Source organism: Falco punctatus (genome assembly GCF_963210335.1).
Source record: "Falco punctatus genome assembly, chromosome: 6".
In the NCBI taxonomy this organism is placed as follows: domain Eukaryota; kingdom Metazoa; phylum Chordata; class Aves; order Falconiformes; family Falconidae; genus Falco; species Falco punctatus.
In genome coordinates, this window is record NC_137585.1 from 62012836 (window position 1) to 62036574 (window position 23739).

At 44.3% G+C, this 23739-nt stretch overlaps 1 protein-coding gene across 2 annotated transcripts in view; it reads right to left on the reverse strand.

The window, feature by feature from the left end:
- EXOC4 (exocyst complex component 4) overlaps positions 1-23739 on the reverse strand; it is a 412836-nt gene that overhangs the window by 75737 nt on the left and 313360 nt on the right. The window contains exon 12 of one of the 2 annotated variants that reach the window (XM_080393437.1): positions 5636-9496. The exons of the other annotated variant lie outside the window; for it this stretch is intronic. Coding sequence (XP_080249563.1) covers positions 9416-9496 — 81 coding nt within the window. The 3' untranslated portion in view covers positions 5636-9415. Of the gene's footprint in view, positions 1-5635; positions 9497-23739 lie in introns of those variants that run through there. 2 annotated transcript variants of the gene reach the window in all.

Genomic DNA, 23739 nt, shown 5'->3' on the forward strand with positions numbered 1-23739 from the left:
TAGGGGAAGGATCTTCCTTCCGAGTATCCTCGTGTGATAGCAAACTTCATGGGTTGGATGTGCAACCACACAAAGAGGAATCAAACCTGGTCTTGATCCACCTCATGTCTATTTCTTTATGTAACTCAACATTTGAGCAAACAACAACCTAAAAATCCAAAGACTGTATGTTAAAAAAGAAGATATTGCTGGCTTCTACGTCATTTCTCCCACTTACTTTCTCCTCTCTACAACATTAAAATCACAGCTAAGCTCCTGCCAATATCTGGATCTTAGAATAAGATCTTTTGATTTAAAAGAAATACAAAGCTACTTGCATGATTAAAAAAAAACAAAAGAAGAAAGATTACCATATGAAAGAACATAGTACCAGATAGGTAATGGCTATTTTTCTGTAACATCCTAACCTTTTCCAAAGCAATCCTGACACATCTGCACGAATCTCTGGGGACACTGTATTAGGATGCATTAGGCCACACTAATACAGCTGGATTCGTTAGCTGGGACAGCACAGGATCTTCTGAAACTCCGTGTGAGAAAATGAAAGGCAGTGCACGTATTATCAGAGAGTTACAATCCGGTTGCCTCTAACCCATCTGGATTCATTAACAGCAAATGGGTATGATCAAAGCATAATTTTATGGCAAGTCACTTCAATGAAGCCTTTTAAAAAAACCCACACTAACAAGGAAACTCATCCACAGAACAATATTCATCTTCTCGCACCTGAAAACGCTGCGTGGTGCTGAATCCTAACATCACGCAGAGGGTATGATTCATTACTCCCACAGCACATTGGGGTGAAGGTTTTAAAAGAGTCTTAAGGCTACTAAAAATAAAAAGAAATTCCTTCTTACAACCTTCTGTCCATTAGCTACTGTTGAAGTAACAGAATAAAACAGAGCAGCACCACTTGTTATTAACACCATGGGTTTAAGCTTTAATGTATCTTGCAAACATTTATCATTATTCCTTGATATGGCCCTTATTCTCAGTTGTGCTGAAGCTTCAGATAACGTAAAGCAGCTCCAGGGCAGGTATAATTTACACTCTGGCCATAGGGTTTTCACCAGTCCAGAGTGATGGAGAATAAGCATACCCAAAGGTATTATTCCAATAATACCTCTGGAATTATTGTCTTGTGCAACCCCACCTAAGTTTTTAAAATGACTGAACTCCTCTACAGCCAGAGGGCACTCGATGTAAAATGATGCAGCTGGAAGTATGTTTGTAAAAGTCTCTTAAAATGCGGTTTCAGTACAATAAAGCTGGTTCCCCAACAACTCCCCAACACGCAGAAGTTCAAAACGGGTCAAGCCTACGCAAACCTCCAGGTTTTCAATCTGTCATTTTGCTTTTCCCAACTTCTTAGTGAGGAGCACTTAGATTAGAGGAACAATCTGCACCCTAAATATTTTTTTCTGCAGAAATCAAAGCTTCTCCCATGCCTGTTTACTTGCTTCATTTCCTTGGGGGAAGAAGGCAAAGATGGGAATATACCTGTGCAGCGATGGCTTCACCACGTGACAGGCTCCTGAAAACACAGCAGATGGAGGAAGAGACCTTGGAACTGTAAAGGTTGTCAATTATTAGTATATTATTGCCCATCACTTTAAAATCTCCTTGAGATGCCTTGGCAGAGGAAGGCACCAGATGAGTGCAGGATGTGGCTGCCTTAAAGGCAAACAAAAAAAAAGGCAAGCCAAAAAAAAGCCTAATCTAATTTTTACACTGGAGATTAGCTGACACCCCACAAATTTAAAAGTACTATATGGAGCACAGCTGTAATTAAAGGTGGAATAGGAGAGATGAAAGGTTTTTAAACCTCTTCAGGCTCAGTGCTGGCCCATAGCTCTGGGTTTCGGTCCATTTCCAAAGGATGCTGGTGGTTATGTCTCAAACTGACTCCTTGACATGCAACATTTATTCATGCATTTTCTTGTTGTTTTTTTATTTTTAATTACAGCTTCTCAGCTGCCCCCAACAATGTTAAATTCGCAGCATCTGCCTTTCCAAAGCATTATTCATCCTCCTTTCCCGGCACTGAGAAGGTGTACTCAGCAGAGGGCTCCAGTGACCCATGCTGCGGTGCTACTCTTCAGGCAACAGCTGCAAATACATAAATCATCATGTCAGAGGAGGAAGCCTTCGCCTGCCCCAGCAGAAACGCATCATCCATACAGATTTGTTCCACTTGATGCAGCCTCACCTGTCTCGGGTGCTGTGTGCCGTGTCATCATTCATTATGGTGACAAACTTCCCCACAAATTGCCCTGGCTCCTCCCGTGGAGGTGGGGTGCAGAGCTGGGGGCTGCACTTGGAAACTACATGGTTGTGGTTTAGGAGACCATGGAGTGTCTCCTTTCCTCTGGGAAGGCTGGCGTTACATTCCTGTAGTACCTGTGGGTGTTAGGCTGATTCCTCACTCTGCAATGAGCTGCAGAAATGAACTTGTGGAGGCTTCTGGACAGCTTGGGGTGGAAGCAATAAAGCTGATGGGCATGCACTGAAAGCCAGCTCTGGATCTGGCTGAACGCCAGCAACGGGTGGTCATCTCCCAGCACCTTGCCACTGGGCTCAAGCATCTCACAAATCCGTAACCCAGGGTGCCAAGGGATGCTCTGGTTCAGGAGCCCTAGTGCAGTCCCTGGTGCTAACCCTGCCCCGCGGCATGCACCAGGGAAAGTCAAACGCTGGGGAAGTCCCCTTCATTAACCAAGGCTCCAAGGAAACAGCATCCCTCGAAGATCTGATTCAGCTTCTTTTCTCCTATCAAAACTTCACTCTTCCTCATTCCCCTCTGAGCCCACCCTCCATGCTGCAGTGTCGGCCATCCCCATCCCACCTCTCCAAACCTCTTGGCAGTCAGCTGCCAAACTGCTGCCTGTGCCATGCCCAGTGCAAACATTTTAAATAACAGGAGGTTTAGGCAAAATACTCCTGCCATTTTGGGGAATATTTTCCGCTGCTTTTATTTATTTATTTATTTACTTACTTCCTCCCCCCTGCCATGTGCTCAGCAGCTCCATCTCAGCTGCTTCCATGCTGGAAGGTGCTTGCCCTGAGGTGGGGCTAGAGGCTGCCCAGTATTTCCCTCAGAACAGCTATGCCTGCGGGAGTGCTAAGGGGATGGATGCCAAGGCTGGCCACAGATTTCCCAGGCCCTGGAGGCAAGAGAAGTCTGGAGAAAGGAAGACCTTCCCCTTCCAAGGAGGAACATGTTAGAGATCACTGATGAAAATCTGACACCCACAAATCCATGGTCCCTGATGGGATGCACCCCCAAGTGCTGAGGGAGCTGGCAGATGTTATTGCCAAGCCAGTCTCTATCATCTCTGAAAGGCTGTGGAGGACAGGGGACATCCCTGAGGACTGGAGGAAAGCGAGTGTCACTCCAGTTTTCAAAAAGGGCAAGGAGGGCCCAGGAAACTACAGGCCAGTCAGCCTTACCTCCATCCCAGGGAAGGTGATGGAATAGCTCATCCTGGGGGTCACCTCTAAGCAAGTGGAGCAAAAGGAGGTTATCAGAAGGAATCAACATGGATTCACCATGAGGAAATCACGCCTGACCAACCTGCTTTCTGTGATGGAATGAGCAGCTGGGTAGATGAGGGGAGAGCAGTGGATGTTGTCTGCCTTGACCTCAGCAAGGCTTTTGACTCTGTCTCCCACAACACCCTCAGAGGCAAGCTCAGGGAGTGTGTGTCAGGTAAGAGGACATTGAGGTGGGTTGAGAACTGGCTGAACGGCAGAGCTCAGAGGGTTGAGATCAGTAGTGCAGAGTCTGGCTGCAGGCCTGTAGCTCATGATGTTCCCCGGGAGTCAGTGCTGGGTCCAGTCCTGTTCAACTTACTCATCAGTGACCTGGATGAAGGGACAGAGGCTCCCTCCGCAAGTTTGCTGATGGCACAAAGCTGGAGGAGCGGGTGCTGCAGCAGAGGCTGCGCTGCCATTCGGCGAGACCTGGCCGGGCTGGAGAGCTGGCGGAGAGGGACCTCACGGAGCTCAGCAAAGGCCAGTGCAGGGTCCTGCCCCTGGGCAGGGACAGCCCCACGCACCAGCACGGGCTGGGGCTGCCCTGCTGGGGGGCAGCTCTGCGGGGAAGGGCCTGGGGGTTCTGGTGGGCAGCAAACTGCCCCTGGGCCAGCAGCGGGCCCTTGGGGCCAAGAAGGTCCCTGGGACCCTGCGGGGCATGAGGAGGAGCATGGCCAGCAGGGCGAGGGAGGGGATCCTCCCCCTCTGCTCTGCCTCCGTGAGGCCGCGTCTGGAGTGCTGGGTCCGGTGGAACTGGGCTGCCCAGTTCGGGAGAGATGGGAAACTGCTGGAGAGGGGCCAGCAGAGGCTACGGAGATGATGAGGGGACTGGGGCATCTCCCTGATGAGGAGAGGCTGAGGGAGCTGGGCCCGTTTTGCCCGCAGAGGAGAAGACTGAGAGGGCACCTTATGGGTGTCTACAACCATCTCAAGGGCGAGTGTCAGGAGGACGGGGCCAGGCCCTTGCCAGGGGTGCCCAGCGACAGGGCACGGGGCAGCGGGCACAAGCTGCAGCACAGGGAGCCCCACCTGAACAGGAGGGAGAACTTCTTTACCGTGAGGGTGCCAGAGCAGGGGAACAGGCTGCCCAGAGAGGCTGTGGGGTCTCCTGCTCTGGGGACATTCAGACCCCCTGGACGTGCCTGTGTGCAGCCCGCTCTGGGAGAGCTGCTGAAGCAGGGGCTGGGCTGGGGGGGCTCCAGGGGTCCCTCCCAACCCCACCATTCTGTGATTCTATGAAAGTTCTGAAGCCTGGCTGACCATCGCCGCACTTGGGTTTCATACCAGCAAAATGCTGCTGGATGCAAGTAAGTGTTCCCGGTATGTAATGGGGTTGTAGAGAGAGGACTGAGCTTGATGTGCTTCCTAGATATGGCCCGGCATATGGAGTTCCACAGAAAAATGTGCAATTCTCCAAATACCATACAGGATACAGGATCTAGGGTCAAGGATCTGGGGTTAATTTTGTTATATTATCCAGTACTTCAAGGGCAGCTATAAAGAAGACAGAAGAACTGTCTTCAGAAGGACCACACGAAGAAGACAAGGGGCAACAGGTACAAGTTCCAATGGGAGAGGTTTCATCTCGACATAAGAAAGACATTTTTTACAATGAGAAGAATCACTGACTGGAACAACCTCCCCAGGGACATGGTAGAGCCCCCATTGTAGGAGGGTTTCAAGATGCAACTGCAGAGGGTGCTGGACAATCTCATCTTGGCTCCCTTTCTCAAGAAAGGTTGGACCAGATGATCTTTTCAGGATCCTTCTAACCCGGGCTGTTCTATTCTATGATTCATTAATATTGTGATTAGTTTCTTAGGACATTTATAGAGACTAATGGGCTTTCAGCAGACACAGGAGCTTTGCCAAAATCACATCCAAGGCAATCAGCTCTAAACTAGGAAACCCATCGTGCCCAAGCTGCCTCCCCATCCCACGCCCCCACCTGCCATCCTGCCTCCCCCCGTGTTCTGACCCGTGATGCTCCGCAGCATTAGGGTGCCAGTTGCAATTTGGTTATTCTGCTGTCAATTAATAACAGTTTGTTACTCAGCAGGCAGGTGAAACGGAGCTCTGCAGTGATCTCCCAGCATCTCATCTCATTAAATGCTATTACATGTTGGTAGAGCAGAGTCAGAGATGGAAATCATTCAAAACTGAAAACCATGAGCTGGGGACCCAGCTTCTCCTAAATATTGTGATAAACTGGCTGCTTAAACCTACTTTATGTCTAAAAAGTAGCCAACCCCTGTGGCTGGGGGAGGGGGCATGGGCTGGGCAGGAGAGCTGGGTGCTGCTCCAGCTCCATCACTGCCATGGGTCCCAACCTCCATCCCTATTTCAGTGTATCAGTGCTATGATTACCCCAACAGAAACAGAAGGGAAAAAACCGACCCTGAACCAACTAAAATAATTTTTCCTTAGCTAACAGAGGAAAGATGGTAGTCTAAATTGTCTGTTTTACTGATTAGTGGTTATTTCACACAGAGTGATAAGGGGGCTTTTCAATTTGTTTTCTTCTGTGGTACATCCAGGGTTTACAAAGGGCTGGAGTTCTTAGTATGTATCAATTCAAATATGTGTTTAAATGCAAAAACTCTTTTTACGGTCTTAAAATCTGATAGCCTGCTTTTCTCATACAGCTTCTTTTTTTTCAGCAAAAATCATTATCCCAGTATCAGTTCTGCAGGATCCTGACTGTTACTATGGTTATACTACATTCTACTACAGCTTTGCTTCCCAAATGCTCCTAACCTTGAGGGATTATTATTTTTTTTTTAAACTATAACACTGCCTGTTTCACTGCAGGTGACATTTTTTCTTTTTATGGGCTTTATTCTGAGAGGTCCTGAGTTCCTTCATCCCCATGGATGTGAACAGGAGCCCAGGATCTGCTGTGTCTCCCTTTCACCTTTAAATGTGATGCTGCAGTAGCCAAATGAGTGCACAGACAAGGTCTTGGATAGCTCTTATTTACCTGGCACCGTGTGATCCAGAAAACATTTGCTCCAGTGAACTAGAATATTGATGAAGAGCAAAATGTACATTTTCTTTTTTTAAAAAAGGAAAACATGTACCGTAAAATCTGCTTATTACTGTATTACCATTGACCATGCAGAAGAACTGTTTTCTTCCTCTAAACACTATTTTTGTTATTTAGGATTTCACAGTCTGTGTTTTGAACACATGAACCTCCTCTGTAACACACAAAGTTCACATCAACTGTGGCCAGCCCTGCTGAAGTCCAGTAAGCGTGGTGTGCAACATCACAACTACTTAAAGCACAGAAAGAGGAGTCTGCCATGAGGGTTTTCAAACCATGCTCTGCAATGATTTCAAAAACAGGTAAGGGATACTCATTTGCTCTGCAATTTGAACAAAAGCCTGCACAATCTAAAAGCGCATGTGCCTTTTCTGCAATAGGTAAAGCCAAATCCCAAAGCTGGAAAAGACTGGGGCCCACAAAGACCGTCGTATGTCAGGATGGGATTTTTCATCATGTTCTTTGTCCAAATTTGAGACATGCTTGTGCTCCAGATGGAGCTTCACAGCAAGGAAACATTTTCTTAGGAAGATTTCCCCAATTTCCAATTAAACTGAATCCCTTTGTACAGCATCGCAGGTCAGAACTGGCCAACATCTACCTTCATGCCTTCTCACATCATGCAGAATGTGGACTTAACAACTGGGTTGCAGTTCAGTTCTTCTTCACAATCCTTCATGACGGCTGTAGACTGATGCTCACTCACATATGAGACTACAGCTCATTTGTCCCACCAGAAACCAGTTTTGCCACCACCATCAGGACAGAATGATGTGACTAGATAACTACATATGAAAAGCTTTTTCCGGTGAGAAATGCTCTGTGCAACTGCCTGCTCTACATTGCCCAAATGAACTGAATTTGATGGTTATCATTACACTTCCCTGTTCAGACATTTGCATAGAAAAATGAAAAAAAAAATCTTTTTCTTTTTGACCTCCTGAATGCCTCTGACACCAGAATACTGTTCAAGCTCCTTATTTATTTTATTTAAGCCTTCTAAGCCAGCCATAGAGAGATCCAGCAGATGGGAGCTGAAGCTGGATCATATGAGAGCAGAAATGAGCTACATGTTTTTTAACAGTGAAGGTAATTAACCACATGAACAGCTTGCATGTACTGGATTTTCCATCTCTGCAAGGCTCTAAATCAAGCACAGGTGCTTATCTGAAACACTAGCTACATTCAAACCGAGTTATGGACTTGATGCAGAAATTACTGGGCACACTTCTGTAGCTGATTATACTGGAGATCAGGCACATTTATTCTGATTTTGAGCCCAAATATATTTCATGGCAAAAGCTGCCTAAGGTATGCTTAAAAACAACTAGCCAAACAAAACTATCTTGCCATCCCAGAAGCTCTGACACAGAAATACCTAAAAGCAGTGGCATTTTCTTCTCTAGAACTAGCAGTGCAGATCTGCACCCCAAAAAGACACTGTAACTATTCACCTCTCCTAATTTCCCCACAAAACAGGAATTCCTGGCACATCAACTCTTAGCTGGTGCCCAGGAACATGCCAGCATGCCAAAAAAAAGGGACTGGATTCAGTGGGTCCATGCTGCTGGAGATGGACTACCAGCAGAAGCCACGGAGCATCCCCTGCCAACCAGTTCTCAACTCCAAAAACATACTGCTGTAAATCATAGCCATGGGACTGGAAGCATCCACTTGATGTTTTGATAGTCTTCAAACAAACAAACACTCATCCCTGACACCAAGCAGGCTGCTAACTCAGCATTGTTACAAAGTTAAAAAGCAGGAAATATAAAAGTTAACACTTGAATAAGGATTTTCATCCATTTATTCTCATTGCACATCCACGTGTGCAGCAGAGGAGATGAGCAGGGAAGGAAAAATTAGGTTGCACACAGGGGAAAGTTCGTCAGTCCAATCTTAGAGCCTTTAGATCACCCTCCCATAAGAAACACTGCCACTTGAGACATTTAAGTCTTCACTGAATGATACAGTAGTAAGTGCATAATAAGGAATGCCGCTACCTTGGCAGAGAGATGGACTGGATAACTTAATAGGTCTTTTGTATCTCTCACTTCTCTGATCCTGCTGAGTTCTGTAGCTATTATTAAAGGCATTTTTTAAGGTATTTTAATTTACTTCTCTAAATGGATTTCCATTCATTCATTCCTACCAAGTGAATGTTGTCAGAGACATTAGCAGCATGATAAAATAGCTGTAGCTTCATGCTGGTTTTAATGTGTTACATACACAAGAAAAGTCATTAGCTCTCAGCCTTTAATATACCCTCTTTACTGCTGCATAACTGTTTATCACTCAAAAGTGTCAGACACAGGCCACGCTCTTGCTTTATTAATCAATATACATTTGTGCAAGGCTGCAATGAAAAGAAATAACGTCCAGTTATTTCAAGCAATGGTTTGTACTGCAGGAGCTGAGAAGCTCGTCCCTGACATTTTCAGCCCCCCCTGAATATTCCCAGAAGTGGCTCTTAGGATTTTACACAACTCTCCCAATTACAGGTACACTCATGGCAAGGTGACAATTTATTTCTCATGTACTGAGTGGCAGGTTTCTTTCTCCTTTGTAATACCTGCACTAGAACACCATTAGCAGCTGAAACATGATACAAATTGAACACGGGCCATGAAATTAATGATGCTCAGAAGCAGGCCATCAATTCTGGAAGCAGAGTGAACCTCATTTTTTAATAAATGTTTTCATATGGCTAGCCCTGTTTGCAGAATAAGACCCATCTGTATTATTTTTATGAATACTCTATGTGCTCCAAGGTCTATTTCCTTCACTCTCAGAGCTCCAGCTTTTAAAGCATACTTACCTATTAAAAATCTCTTGCTAGAGAGAGGGCATACACATGCCCCATGTGGAGGAAAGAAACTCCTGGAAAGACGCAGCAACCACAACAAGGGCATCTGGCTGATGAAAAAAAAAAAAACTATCTGAAAAAATAGATGGAGAACGGCTTAGGACTGAGCCCTCAAAAGAAGATGATGTTGTGCTCATGAATTTATGCTGTCCATGTCGACAACAATGCAAAGACTGTAAGTATGATCTAAATTCAACAAGAATTAATGAAAATGCGAAAGAATACTAAAAGCAGAAGGGCCAAATAAATACATGAATGACATGTAAAGGCTAACAGTTAATCCAGGCTGAGCTCCAAGAGCTAACCCAGGCAGAGCTTCTAGGATCAGAAAGAGGTAATTTCACTGAAATCACAAGGCCATTTGTCAGATTGTAGGTCGGGGCAATCCCAAAGACAAAGACAGGCTGGGCAGAGAATGGATTGAGAGCAGCCCTGAGGAGAAGGACTTGGGGGTGCTGGTGGACGAGAAGCTCAGCGTGGCCCGGCAAGGTGCGCTCGCAGCCCAGCAAGCCAACCGAGCCCTGGGCTGCACCAAGAGCAGCGTGGCCAGCAGGACCAGGGAGGGGATTCTGCCCCTCTGCTCCGCTCTGCTGAGACCCCCCTGCAGCGCTGCCTCTGCTCTGGGGTCCTCAGCACAAGGAGGGCACGGGCCTGTTGGAGCGAGTCCAGAGGAGCCCACGGAGATGATCGGGGGCTGGAGCACCTCTGCTGGGAAGACGGGCTGAGGGAGTTGGGGCTGTTCAGCCTGGAGAAGAGAAGGCTCCGGGGAGACCTCAGAGTGGCCTTTCAGTACCTAAAGGTACTGAAAGAGCCGACAAGAAACCTGCAGAGGGACTTTTTACAAGGACCTGTAGCGACAGGACAAGGTGGAATGGTTTTAAACTGAAAGAGGGTAGATTTAGAGTAGATATTAGGAAGAACTTCTTTAGTGTGAGGGCGGTGAGCCACCGGCACAGGCTGCCCAGAGCAGCTGTGGCTGCCCCATCCCTGGCAGGGCTCAAGGCCAGGCTGGACCTGGGCTGGTGGAAGGTGTCACTGCCCATGGCACGGGGGTTGGAACTAGATGCTCTTTAAGGTCCCTTGCAACCCAAACCATTCCGTGACTCTATGATTTTGGAACAAGTTTCTAAGTCTCATCTGTAGGGCTAAATGACAACGTAGAGTGACAAAACCAAGGTCACTAGTGAGTTTCTAGAAGGTAACACCCAATATAGGGGAGATCCTGAAAGACACAGGTCACTCAAACCTCACCTTAGAGCACTGCAATTCACATTTGTGTCTTACACTGAATTAACCTAACTATAATGAATGTGATAAAGCAGTCTGTATTTTCCAAAGCAGTCCTTGGGAAACATGGGAGAGAGCAGAGGCCCTCCAAGAGGGTCCAGCCAATTACAGGCAGTGGATTAAATTCCTGCCACTAAGACATCCAAAAGTATATTAAAATTGGCATTTAAATTTATTGTATTGTTTTCTCTGGCTTGACTTTAAAAGCCACCATGGGTGAAAATGCAGTTAAACCACAGGAATGGTGTATGTTTCATTTTTCTAGAGGCAGTAGTAAAAAGCAGTAGACCAACTGAGCCTTGTTTAAGCATTCTCAAGTAGTTAAAAAAACTTATTTTCCCTAAACATTAGTTTAGGTTTCACCTGTAGATGATTTTTTTCTAAATGTAGGAATCAGAGAGTAAAGAAAAGAAATCTCAAATATTCCAAAGTGCTTTTAAATGTCACCTACCAGCAACTTGGGATGGATTTCTGCAATTCAGAGGCTGTATTTTTGCTAAAACCCTCATTACATTGGTTTTCTTGAGAACTTGTTGCCACACATAATGTGGCCCTGTGCATAAAGGGCTGGCCATTACCATTGACAGTTATGATTGATGGGCCACATCAACAGCCACCAGCTCCCAGAGAGCTGCCCTCAAGTTGGAGCTAAGGGATTCTGTGGGGCTAAGGTTGAGTATAAATTTAAAGGAAAAAAACCAACTGTTTACAAAGAGAATTGACACAACAAAGCACACAGGAGGCCAGAGGATGACACTTTGGTTTCACAGCAACTTCTGATGTTTCTAATTTGGGTTGCCCCAAACAGAATGGGCAAAATCAAGACCTTTTCGGTATTTCCATTAGAACAGACCTGTGCTGAAATGCTATTTATACACAAAATTGATCTCTGCCTCTCTGTCTCAGTGGTTAAGAAAACAATAAAAAGGAGATAAATTTTTCTCCTAGACCATTCACTCAGCAGAGGGATGTGAGCCTCGATATCTGATTGCACCGGCCAATACTCTAACCACTAGACTCTCCAGGACAAGACAGATGCTAGACTCCCCAGCCTGATTTAATTTGCTTCCAGCTGATTTCAGACAAACACATTGCTGGTATGGAGAAATCTCAATACAACTCAGCAAGAAAATGCCTTCCAACCACATCCAGGCATAACCTTAGTAGAGCTGAAGTCTCTCAGACCAACTTTCCCTACTCTTCCTCCCAGGTATGACTCAGTAAGCAAAAACCAAAGCCACTAGGAAATGAGAGGCAATGTACTCAAGGTAAAAATTAACACACATATATGTCTACATACACAAAGAGAATCCAAATATCCTTAGTCTTGTGAAATTTCAATTTTATGAAACCCTTGGCATTATGCAGAGCTTCTGAAGTTGGAAACTACAAAAAGATGAATTGTCTCTTCTGTAAAAGGAAGCAGAAGATTTAAAAGCTCTATAGTTTCATTTATTCCATTTGTTTACTTTTCTGCATTTACTCTTGCGGCATGAGCACGGTTTAACTTGACCAGTGTAAGGGCAACTCAGGGTGCCCTTGCACAGCACCAGACCAACAGGGAAGATGTAGTGTGAAGCTCTGCCCGAAAAAGCACAGAGAAAACTTGTATGTTGTACGTGATGGCATCACTTGTGATTTATTTAATAAATTAAGCCTTGTGTTCTACACATCAAAGACTAAGGAGATCACAGTTCTGTCCCTCGATGTCCCCAAAGGATTATTTTGAAATTCCTCATGCATGGAGATTGTGAGCAACTTGCTCCAAGTATCTGACAGCTTGTATTAATATTGCATTCATCAAAACTGAGTGACCACTCCAAACCCCGGGAGATTCAGGTCTGACAAATTCTTCTGTTCAGGAGATGGGAGAACAGACAAAAACAGCCTTTGATTCTTGCAAAGAGAAGCAGCAATTACAATGAGACTCGTGGGCTGGGTGCAAAATTTACACACCGTTAAAATACTATTTTCCCCTATTTGAACAAAGCTACTTGCCTCTTCTTCGCTCAGAACCAACCTGATGATGGGTCCAACTATGGGACTATTTCTGAAGCAGGATGCTTCCAAATGTGAGCCATGGTGTGAGAAAGGAAAACAAGAAACACACTTTCTGGGAAGCAGTGATAAATGTGGAAAATGCCATTACCCTGCAGGGCACTTTCCCTTTCAGACTGACCATCTCCAGCGGCCAGGTTGGCCACATCAGCTTAAAATAGTGTGGAAAAGGAAAACTTGGACGTTTGCACAGAATCTGACTGATGGGTCACAACTACCGCCAAAGCAACTTTCACCATCCTATTCGCATGAAGAGGGATGGGAAAAGAAGACCTCTCATAGAGCTCCATCTAACACCTTCCAGCAGAAAACAAGGTCTGGATGGGGCCCAAGCTCTGTGATAAATATTTGTGTTAGGAGTCAGCTGCACTGTTTGCCTGATGCTGTAAAGTCAAATGTCATGTGCTGAAGAACACTCCTACAGACAAACCCTGAATCACACATGTCAGGGGAACCTCACTTGATCCAGCTTTGTCCTTTTCCCCTTTCATAACCACAATACCCAGGCTGACAAGACCGCAACTATGCTGCTATGGTATTTCATCACAGTCTGCCCAAAGGCCTGTACATTAATCAAAAGAAACCCCCAAAACTCCAAGAAGCAAAAAAGTATTCAGTTGCACATCATTGTTTCCCACACTACGCAATGAATACTTCCACACCTTTGAGCTCCCTGCAAGAGGCAAAAAGAACTCAATGAACTACTCAGCATTTTAGCAACCATTTGCTCGTAACTCTGGATCTCTGTTGTAGCAAGAAACACAAAGCCCTGCAAACCCACAAACTCCACTTCCAAAATACTGCAAAAGGGCAGTGTCAAAAAGAAGTTGCTTTTTTCCCCCCAGATCACATTCTAGGAGGAAAAAAAAAAATCAAATTGGGAAACGAAAGACCCACTGGGTCAGCTCATTATGAGAGCTATCTAATAACAGCGGAGATGCCATTGTTCAATTCCCAGCCAGAGCGGGCAGAGCAATAATGAGCAGTCCCGCTCAGCAAACGGTCTGGACGATACTATACATCTTCTCTTCCCATGTCTAACTTGTGTATCATTTCCTGACAGCCCCATGTCTCCTTCCGAGCAGATGGCTCCCTACAGTACATCTTTAAGAGACTTCCCAGGCAGTTATGGATGGCAGAGAACGAGCATTTTGTTTTATCGCTTGCTCATATATTATTTTCCCCATGCTAATGACAGTTAAGTTATTGTCCTGTGAATAAATCCATTTAGGCCTCGCAATGCTGGCTGCAAGTGAGAAGGCGAGAGAGCAGAGGAAGCCAAACTTGGCACCAGCAGAGCACAGATACAGTCATCCACAAAACATTCATCTATTAACCAAACAGCAGCATTTCCAAACCCAGCAGGGTCACAGCGGAGCCCTGCTGGGAAACAGAAATTAACTCCGAATGGAGATAATTTGTCTCTTGAATGTTGTCATATTTGCAAGATCTCTCTGGCAATGCCGTGCTGCTAAGAGGAGCAATATTGCCGACAAGTGAACCAGATGAAATGCAAGCTTTATCGGGAAGCCAGGTGGCACTCAAGATTGCTCGTGCCATCTTTCTGCCTCTGGGAGTAGCACTTTGAATGCAAAAAGAGCAGAGGAAAAATCCATCTCCATGTCAAGATGTTGCAATTAATGGCAGCAGATTTAATTCAGTTCTGTGTAGAAGGAGCAAATTGCAGAAGCTCAGTTACTACCAGGCTACTACTCAGATACTGCTTGCTTGGTTTTTTGATTCATTCCCATGTAGGAGCAACATTTTTCTTCTTATCCAGAAAAAAACATGACCAGGTCTGATGGGGAACAGGCATTGGGTGTGCTGAGGCAGTGAAAGCATTGAAGAATCGGGACAGTCATCCCACTTGGAGTTTGTACAGTGCAGGAAGCAGTCTGCCATTTCGGGACTGCCACTGGGCAAAAAATGTGGGAAGTTTTGGAGAGCAAAGAGTAATTTTAAAAATTAAGTGCTTAAAAGGGGAGATGCGTTACTGCAACATGGGGTCAATCCATATTTGTGCATCTTCCACTTGAGCAGCACGAAGCAGGCTGATGAATGTGGTTACATAATCTCTGCAAAAGGGATATTCTTAACTACCCCCAAGTGAAGAGGCAATTAAATATCCTTGAGATTTTTTTTTTTTTTTTTTTTGCCAAATGGTATTCAAGAGCTTTCTTCCCACAGCAGAATCCCTGCCTGTTGCTACACAGAACCCTGTCTGAAAAAGGGAGGAATTTTTCCTGAACTGTGCAACTGTGAGAGCAGTCAGGCCAAGCTCTATTTTTCAAGAAAACAACCCCACACGTACGCTGGCAAATTTTGCAACTTCCATGTCAAAAGAAGCCAAAACCTGGAAGATTAGACCTGGATAGCACTGGGGATGAAACCTTTTTTATAACGCAAGACTTCTGCTCCTAAAAATCACCAGTGTGGCCCTCACGGGCTGCCAAGATGTTCTCATAATTGGCTTTTTGCAATGAAGGGTACTCTTGATAGTGGGCCACACAGCAACACATAGATAAAAAATTATTCCATTGCCAAAACAGAAAGCCTGAGAATGCCTATGTCCTGTTTAATTCAGCATCTTGATAGACAATCGTGAATTAAATCAAGTAGCACAAAGACCTGTTGTCCTGCCCATACAGTCTTATCGTCCACAATTAGGGGGTGTCATGTCTAATCCAAATGTCGTTTCTTACTCTGTCTTATTTGTCTCCAAGCTGTGGACAGGGCCAGTAGAGAGCTAGTTCAGTGCAGACAGCAAAGCCTATGAAGTGCTGTACAACCCCACCTGGCAGCAAAGGCAGAAGGAGAACGTGCACAGCACATCCATCGCCCCATGTCAGATAGATCTCTTCCTCACTCCTGTGTCCCATTCACCCATGAGTCACCTCACTCATTGACAACACCTCCAGCTTACGGAACTCAAAGGTGGCGAGTGTTTTCTGATAGATTCAAGGAACAAAAGTAGCTGAGGTCAAATGCTCAAGGTGATCCTGAGTAGTTAATTTATCACAAAAATACAGCATCCCTAACTACCGAATCTGGAAGTCCTACCAACCATGGTTGCCAAGACCACACTTCACAACCAAGAAGTTGGAAATGGCTTATAATAAGCCTGAGTCATTGAAAACCAGCTTGACTTTCTGCTAAATAAATACAGGCCTCTAAAAAGGTTTCATTGGTCCACCCCTTAAGAAAAAGTTACTGCAATGTAGCCTCAGAGCAAGTCACAACGTTTTGGATCAAAAACTGGCAAAAAGACAGCCAAAAGTATTGCCACTGAAAATGGCCCATTTACAACTGAAGAAGATTGTCTTAAGCCTCTGTATCAAATCTCATGTTTTTTAATTTACTCATTACAGCTGCAGAAAGGCTGAATACCTCTGAGCAGATGCATTTGCAGATGACTCCAAGTTACCTACCCCACTGCAGCCCCACAGGAGAGACAGCAAAGTTCAGGTGGACCAAACTCAGCAGCCTGCATAAGCAGGCACTGATAAACACCTTGAGTATTATTATTATTGCTTGGAATTAGAGGAATCATAAAGCACTAAAGCAATGTAAGTCTACATACCCTTCAACAGGAGCTAGAGGGAATGAAATTCTGGCTGCTTTGAAGACAGACTTAGTATGTTTATGAAAATCAGATTATATGATGCTGTGCATCTGATGGCAGGGATCGGGACTTCATGACCCAAGAGGCCCCTTAGCACTGTGCTTCTAAATCCATCATAGAGGGAAAATATCACACCTATTTTTACACCTCGCTGGACTCTAAATTAATTACTGGCAATTCAAAACTGAAACAAGCGAATAGTTTTTATTTGTCGTGTAATGAGAGCTTAGAATTCACTTACACGGGAGTACGTGATTAGATTCGGTGACGGGAGGTATCAGGGAGGCATGGGGTTTGGTGGCATTCATAACAGGGCAGACTGTTTACACATCTATCAAGGCAATCCAGAGCTGTCAGACTCAATGTGATTTGTAAAGGATACTGCATGCAGCGTTTAGGGATGGAGCTGAACTATCAGAGACCATGATGAAGCCTAATGAATAGGGAAGATTTCCTGCAGTCCATTTTATTTATTGATTTTTTTTTACAGCAGGCTCCAAAAGCACTTCTTGCTGACCATTCCTAAGATGGAAGGGAAGATTGGGTAAGTCTCCTCATGGCATTCCTTACACTCCCCAAATTTCTACTTCTAGAAAAGAGTCAAAGCAGAGGCAGCATCTTTACAGCACCATGTTTGCCACACAAATGCACCTGCTGTCCAAGCCATAGGGCCAGATTGAAAAATAATCTCTTAAAATTTCAGGGGCTGAAGAGGAGTGAGCAGGAGGACAACCTCTGAAAACCTTCAACATGGGATATACAACAGCTCTGCTTTTCCATGGAGCCAAGTGTCCTGCTCCTGCTAAGGGCATGTAGGAGTGGAGATCTTCTCAAAACCTTCAGAGGCTCTGATAGATGAGATGATGGGTTAAAATCAGACAGCCATGCCATCTCCTCCACTCCACTCAATAGCATAATCTAAGGATGTCTCACCTGCCTGTATCTGCTCCCAAACCTTCACAGAACTCTGCATCACATATTAAGATAAACTGAGATCAGGCCATGCCTGCATGAAAATATAATGAAAACCAAAGGCTTTCAGCAATGGATTCAGAAGTGGATCAGATATCCTCACCTTTCTAGCAACAACCACTGAAGGGACAGGGCAGATGGCTGGGGGCAGTAACTCATTCAGCCATGTAATTTTAATTTTCTGCCACATGTTTATTAGAGCTTTCAGAAGACACTGGCTCAATCTACACTGTCATAATTAATAATGAATTTTAAAATTCACAGCAAGTAATATAAGAGGTTATAAAGCACTTCTCTTCCCCCTACCCCCGAATAATGTCAGTATGATACAGAATGTGGAAATGACCACGAGGAAGCTCTGCTGCATTGAGATTATATTGGGAAGCACCCCATGTCAAGTAGGCTTTCTAAAAGATGAAGAAAGGAGAAAAAGCTCGTAAGAATCAACATGATAAAATTACAGCTTGCCAGACTTTTTTATCTTTCTCATTATGCCATGTCAGTGGGGGACATGGGGCCAGGCAGGCAGGTGAGTGATCTCATTACCAGGGCACAGTTCTGCACTGGCCATGCTCTCAGCCAGCTTCTCAGCAATGCCTAATCTGCTCCAAGAAGCCAGAACATGTTTTTGTGTCCTCCAAAGTCCTCCTGAATACACTTCTTTCAGCTCTGGAGACTCCTTGGGTGATATTAGGTCCCTGTTGGAGATAAGTGGTTATCTTACCCCCAGTGAGAACTCCTGATGGCTCCTTCTGTTGCATTGTTTGAGCCCTGCAGCAGAGCAACAAGAACAAATGCAAACTGAACCCACATCAGATGCTTTTTTTTAATAGTTTGTTTCTAATAAAATCAGAAGAACTGAAACCAAAATACTACCTCATCTCACAAAATCCAGTATCAACAGTTTGATAAAATGTATTTTCCAGCAGCTGCACCTAAATTTCATTGACACATTAACAAACATCTTAGATAATACTCACTGTGAATGATACATTTCTGAGAAGCTACCTTTGTAATTCTGTGGCTACCCAAAATGTAGCCCCCTTAACTACAATGTATTCAATCTTTTGCTGACATGTTTGACTTAAATGTAAAGGATGTATGGGAGACATAGAAATCTCATTATCTCTGTGCTAGATGATGTGGATGTAAGTACTCATGAAAGTATTATTTATATATGTGCTTTGGGCAAACCTCTGCTTGGCATGCACTACCAGACCCATTCACCTTCATCTGCCAACACACCTTAGTCCTGAGCTACAGATCTTCCATCATTGGAAGCTTAAGTTACCCCAATATACATCAATTCAGAGTTGAAGTACTGCACCTTCCCTCACAGGGTACCTGCACCAAGCCCCAAGAGCCCCCAGTGCACTCTACTGATGGGGTTTGAAAACTGCTATTTAATAACCCCCTAAAAGTATATGTCACTTAGGGCACTAGAAGATTAACTTTTGATTAAAATGTCTTTTTACGGGAAACCTTCAACGTGGAAAGTTTATGAGTCATCCCTGGAGTTTCCTTATCATAGGGAAGACTCAAATGGCAACATCATGAACTGAGCTGCAATCAGGCATTTATCCAAATACATGGTCCCTTCTCCTCTCTCCTTTAACCTGAAACCACAATCTTCAAGCCTCTCCTCTCCGTTCCAGGAACTATGTAGTCCTGTGGCCACCACCGACACAGATGTCCCTTCCCATTTCCTGATGCTGCCGATACACAAAGCTGCTTGTCAATACTGGAAACAGGACAAATCATAGAATGGTTTGGGTTGGAAGGAACCTTAAGGACCATCTAGTTCCACCTGTCCAGGGACACCTTCCACTAGATCAAGTCGCTCCAAGCCCCGTCCAACCTGACCCTGAACACTTCCAGGGATGGGGCAGCCACAGCTGCTCTGGGCAACCAGTGCTTGTGTCTCACTGCTCTGATGGTAAAGAATAAAGAATCCTGATGTTTGCCTTTGCAGACCTCCTTAGCTAGGGAAAATTCAGTGAGTGATTGTGGAGTAAACAGAATAAAGAAAGTGAGGGTTTCACCCTGTGTTGTGACCCAGCGTATCTCACCCAGAACCAATTTATAAACGTCACCCAAGAAAAATGCTGCTAATCCATTTACAGCAAAATACACAAAAGGTCCCAGAAGGGTCAGCGCAAAGCATGCTTTTATTGACCAGTTTCCACCAGCCTTACCAAAATATTCCCACCATCTGCTTAATAATTTGCTGCACCAAAGATATCTACAACAGAAGACAACAGGAAAGAGATTTGAGCATTTTCCTGCAATAAGCTGGAAACATAAACATATTTTTAAATGCTCTTGCATTTAGTTCCTACAGCAGTTCTCTACAATTGATTGAAAAAGCAATTGCAGTACTCAAGTTTTCTCTGCTCCTACTATTTTCATTTTCTTTTCCTAAGAGTGTGATACATAAAAATAAACCAGGAAAGATGCTGGAGGCTTCATATGATCATAAACTGACGGGAAAGCTAAGAGAGAGCAGGTATGGACAGTCACCTGATTGAAAAGAACAGATCGCAAGAGTGAAAAACACTCCAGATTGTGATTTGACTGCTATTTTTACCGTGATAAAGGTTCTAAAAAATGGACCACTCCTGCTTTATTATGCAATTAAATGGAAAAAATAATTTAGTAGCACAAACTAACTCTTGTCATAAATGACCTCTAATTATTGCAAGGACATGGGTCCAGCAAGCAGCTGTGGACTTGCCTGATGTTGTCTGACATGCTCAGCAAGGTGGGACATGAGGCAGGGAAGGGGCCTTGGACAGCTAACTGCACATTCTGGAGAGGATGCTCTCATTGAAAGTCCACCCGTAGAAGGCTGTCAGCTCCCAAATACTATCCTTCTTCACCCCTGCCTGTGCAAATTTTCCTCTATTCCTTTTCATCGCCTGTGGATGTCAATCTCCTGAAGCGAAGATTTAAGGATCGACCCATAAACTTCTGTCACAACCTTCCCCCGTCCCTGCTAGACCTTGTCTACACTGACCTGCTCTATGAAACCAGAGCATCAAACAAAATAAAATCAGCTCCTTTTTGCTAGCAACATATGCAACCCAAAGTCAGCATCTTCAATCAGATGTAAAGAAACGAACCCAGACAAGCTGATTTTGACCTGAGCTTGTATGACAAGCTCAGCTATCAAGCCGCTGTGTAAATACCTGCTCCTTGCGTGTGCTGCCATAAACTTTCCAAATGGCTGTTTCCCAAGTTCCCTACCATTCCTCCAGATTCCAGTGCAAAAAAGAGAAAAGATTATCTCACAATCTGGACCTGGGGCTGACTTTTAGTAGCCTTTTAAAAAAGTTGAATGCACAAAATAAATCTACAGTAGGGATGGGAACTGAACAGCTTCCTTGGCCAAACACGCTCTGTCCCTTCTGGCCATTACATCGCTGCCTGCTTTTGTGTTGCATCCTCCTGTGGCGTCAACACTAATCTTGAATGTGTCATTTATCTATCTCCAGTATAATTATTTCAAGATTTTTACACTTTTTCTTATGCACAGAAAATCCTCCACTGACCAGCCAGGCCATCCCCACCTTCATTCAAATCTCTCTTGAAGCCTTGTGTTACCATCTGCAAGAAATGATGCAATTTAAGATTGCAAGTAAGGAATAATCTATAAATAACCTTAAATTATGTCATGGCTACAAGTTATAACCAGTCACTGGGGGTTTACAGAAGGAAAAGGGGAACAGGAGAGGCAATGATGTAAACCATCTCCTGCAAACCAAGCAGTCAAGTACAGATCTGGTACTGGTAACTGAGGTTGGTCTGGATGGTACTGGCTAGTGGAGATAGCCTGGACTTAAAGAGTGTTTACTTAAGGCCACCCTATGCCTTCAAGAGCTGTTTGATTGTTCAGAGCAAAACAAAAGAGCAAGTGCAAGGGGATAAACCTAGAAGAAAAACCCAAAGCCTGTCAAGAAGAATGTTTTTCACCACCACAGTAAACTCACGGAGAGATGCTCCCCTGTCATTATTTCATTACATCAATTTCAACACTTGCTAACCTATTAGAAGAAAAACATTTTAAACCATTCTCCTCATCAGAGGGAAAACAACCTCTCTCATTACCTAAATATGGATCAGTGCCAAACGATACAGGGTGGAAATACACTTTTTAAGAAAAAAGCCAAGCTGATACCCACGTAAAAATACCGAAAGAGGAGACTGGGGAAGCAGCCTGGGGGAAAGGCACATTGCACAAAAGTGAAGGTGGCTCAAACCACCCCCCGCCCCCCCCCCCCCCCCCCCCATCCCGAGTATTTGGAGAAGATCTCAAGGGGATTCAAAACCTCACGTCTACCCCAACGACCTGTCAGTACCATCAGCACACATTTCCCCTCTTCCCTCCTTCACTGTTCACAGCTCAGTACCTTGGGGCTCAAGCTACTATAACTAAGATTAAATATACAGATATATGTATTTTAGACCATTTCTGGAAGGCTCCATGCTGCTGCAGATTTGGCATTATTGTCTGGAAGGCTCCATGCTGCTGCAGATTTGGCATTATTGTCTGATCCCTGCCCCAAACTCTTCCTTTCCAATCATGCAGAAAGGAGTTGAAGCACTGAACTAGCTGCAGACTATCAAGGGAATTCACTTTCTCAGCTCCACTAGGGCAATTTCTTGCTGTTTTTTTAAAAGACTATAAAAATATATCATACTAAGACCAATGTTCAGCAAAAACTTCCTCTCTTCAAGGCTGGACTGTTTGATGTTCAAGAACTATTATTCCTATTATATAAAAAATGGACTTTATTTGGAAGCTCACATCTTTCCAGACACCCAAACATACCTGCCTGAGTATATCCACTCCTGGGTTACACTCTTTGCATTAGCTCACTGGCAAATGAACATTTTGATTTGAAAAGTCCTTCTCTCCTTTCCAAAACTTCAACCAGCTCTTTGTATGTCCAGTGCTATGGTCCTGGTGATTTATTAGTGGAAAAAAATTAGCAGAAGGACTCGTTCCTCCTCACTTGAAACCTGACTTGATGGAATGCAGCTTTTCTGGCCACTCTTCAGCCCAGCTGTGAAACACAAGGCTAAATGCAATTAAGAGATGCCTAGCCCATATTACCGGTTTGGGGCTGCAATACAGAAACGTCAATATATACTCATATACACACAGGCAATTCATTCCAATAAAATGAGATTTCGTTGGCTTGACAAACCATCGAAGTGTTGCCAAATTATTTTTAAGAACCAAAAAGACCAAGTAAGCCCTGATACCCTCCAGCTATTTGTTGGTCTACACTCAACAGCGGGTAGATACTGCTTGCCTAAGTCCATTTGTAAAGGATATTCCTCCCTGATCTAACAGTAGGTTCTTATTTCCAGAACATCAGCTGCTTTATTTTAACCTCTTCTCTCTTCTCTCTTTTTTTTTTTTTTTTGATAGTTCAGCCTCTGCTTTGTGGCATGGTGATTGCTCTAAATCCCATTCCTTGTCCCTTCCAGTGGTTGTTGGCAGATGGTTTATAGGAAGGGCTAAAAAGCATCATAATGGTCACAAGCATTTGATGTTGCTCTGAGCTTGAACACTCTTAAATAGCATGGTCCACTGATTTGAAAAGGCAACAATAATTAGGAAGCCATGGGCTGTTGGTGACTCTTCGACAGCCTGTTCGTTAAGTCTTTGAGGAGCTCATGAAAAACCCACACCTCTGTTGTAGTATAAACTTTTCTATCTGCAAAAATAAGAAAATTCACCTGTCTAAAGCATGTGGCTACTCCCCAAGCGCTACCAATGTAAGAATTATTATTCTGATTATTATTAGTTTTGCGAGTCTTCCTAGACTTCAGACTAAGCACTAGAGATGAAATCTGGATGATGTTCTGCCTGCTACTGTGCACACTCCTGCAGGCTGTGATTGGCTTTACAAACCAGAAAACAGGCACCATCTAGTACACAAATTCATCAATGCCAAATGCCCAAATACCAAGCAATATTAAAAGGAATGAATCTGAATGTCAAAACATTGCTTTTGTCACAGCAGCAGTCCAAAGCACAAAATAAATGGTCAGTGTTGGCTGCTACCTTTAACCTGGATATGAGAAAAAGGGCTTTAAATGGAGAAGCAAGGGACAGCAAAAGAGCTGCCTTCCAGATGGAGCTTTGTTTCAAGATTGTCTCTACAATGAGATCTCCCGTGCCAATCTGGGAATGGTTTTCTCTGAACATTTCTTCCAAACCTACATTCCTACGAGTCTGCAAGTGCAGCTATCACATGGCAACACAATTTTCCTACATCACCCATGGGAACCTGACACCATTCCATGCTGGTTTGCAGACTTTATCCTATCAGTGGCAATGCA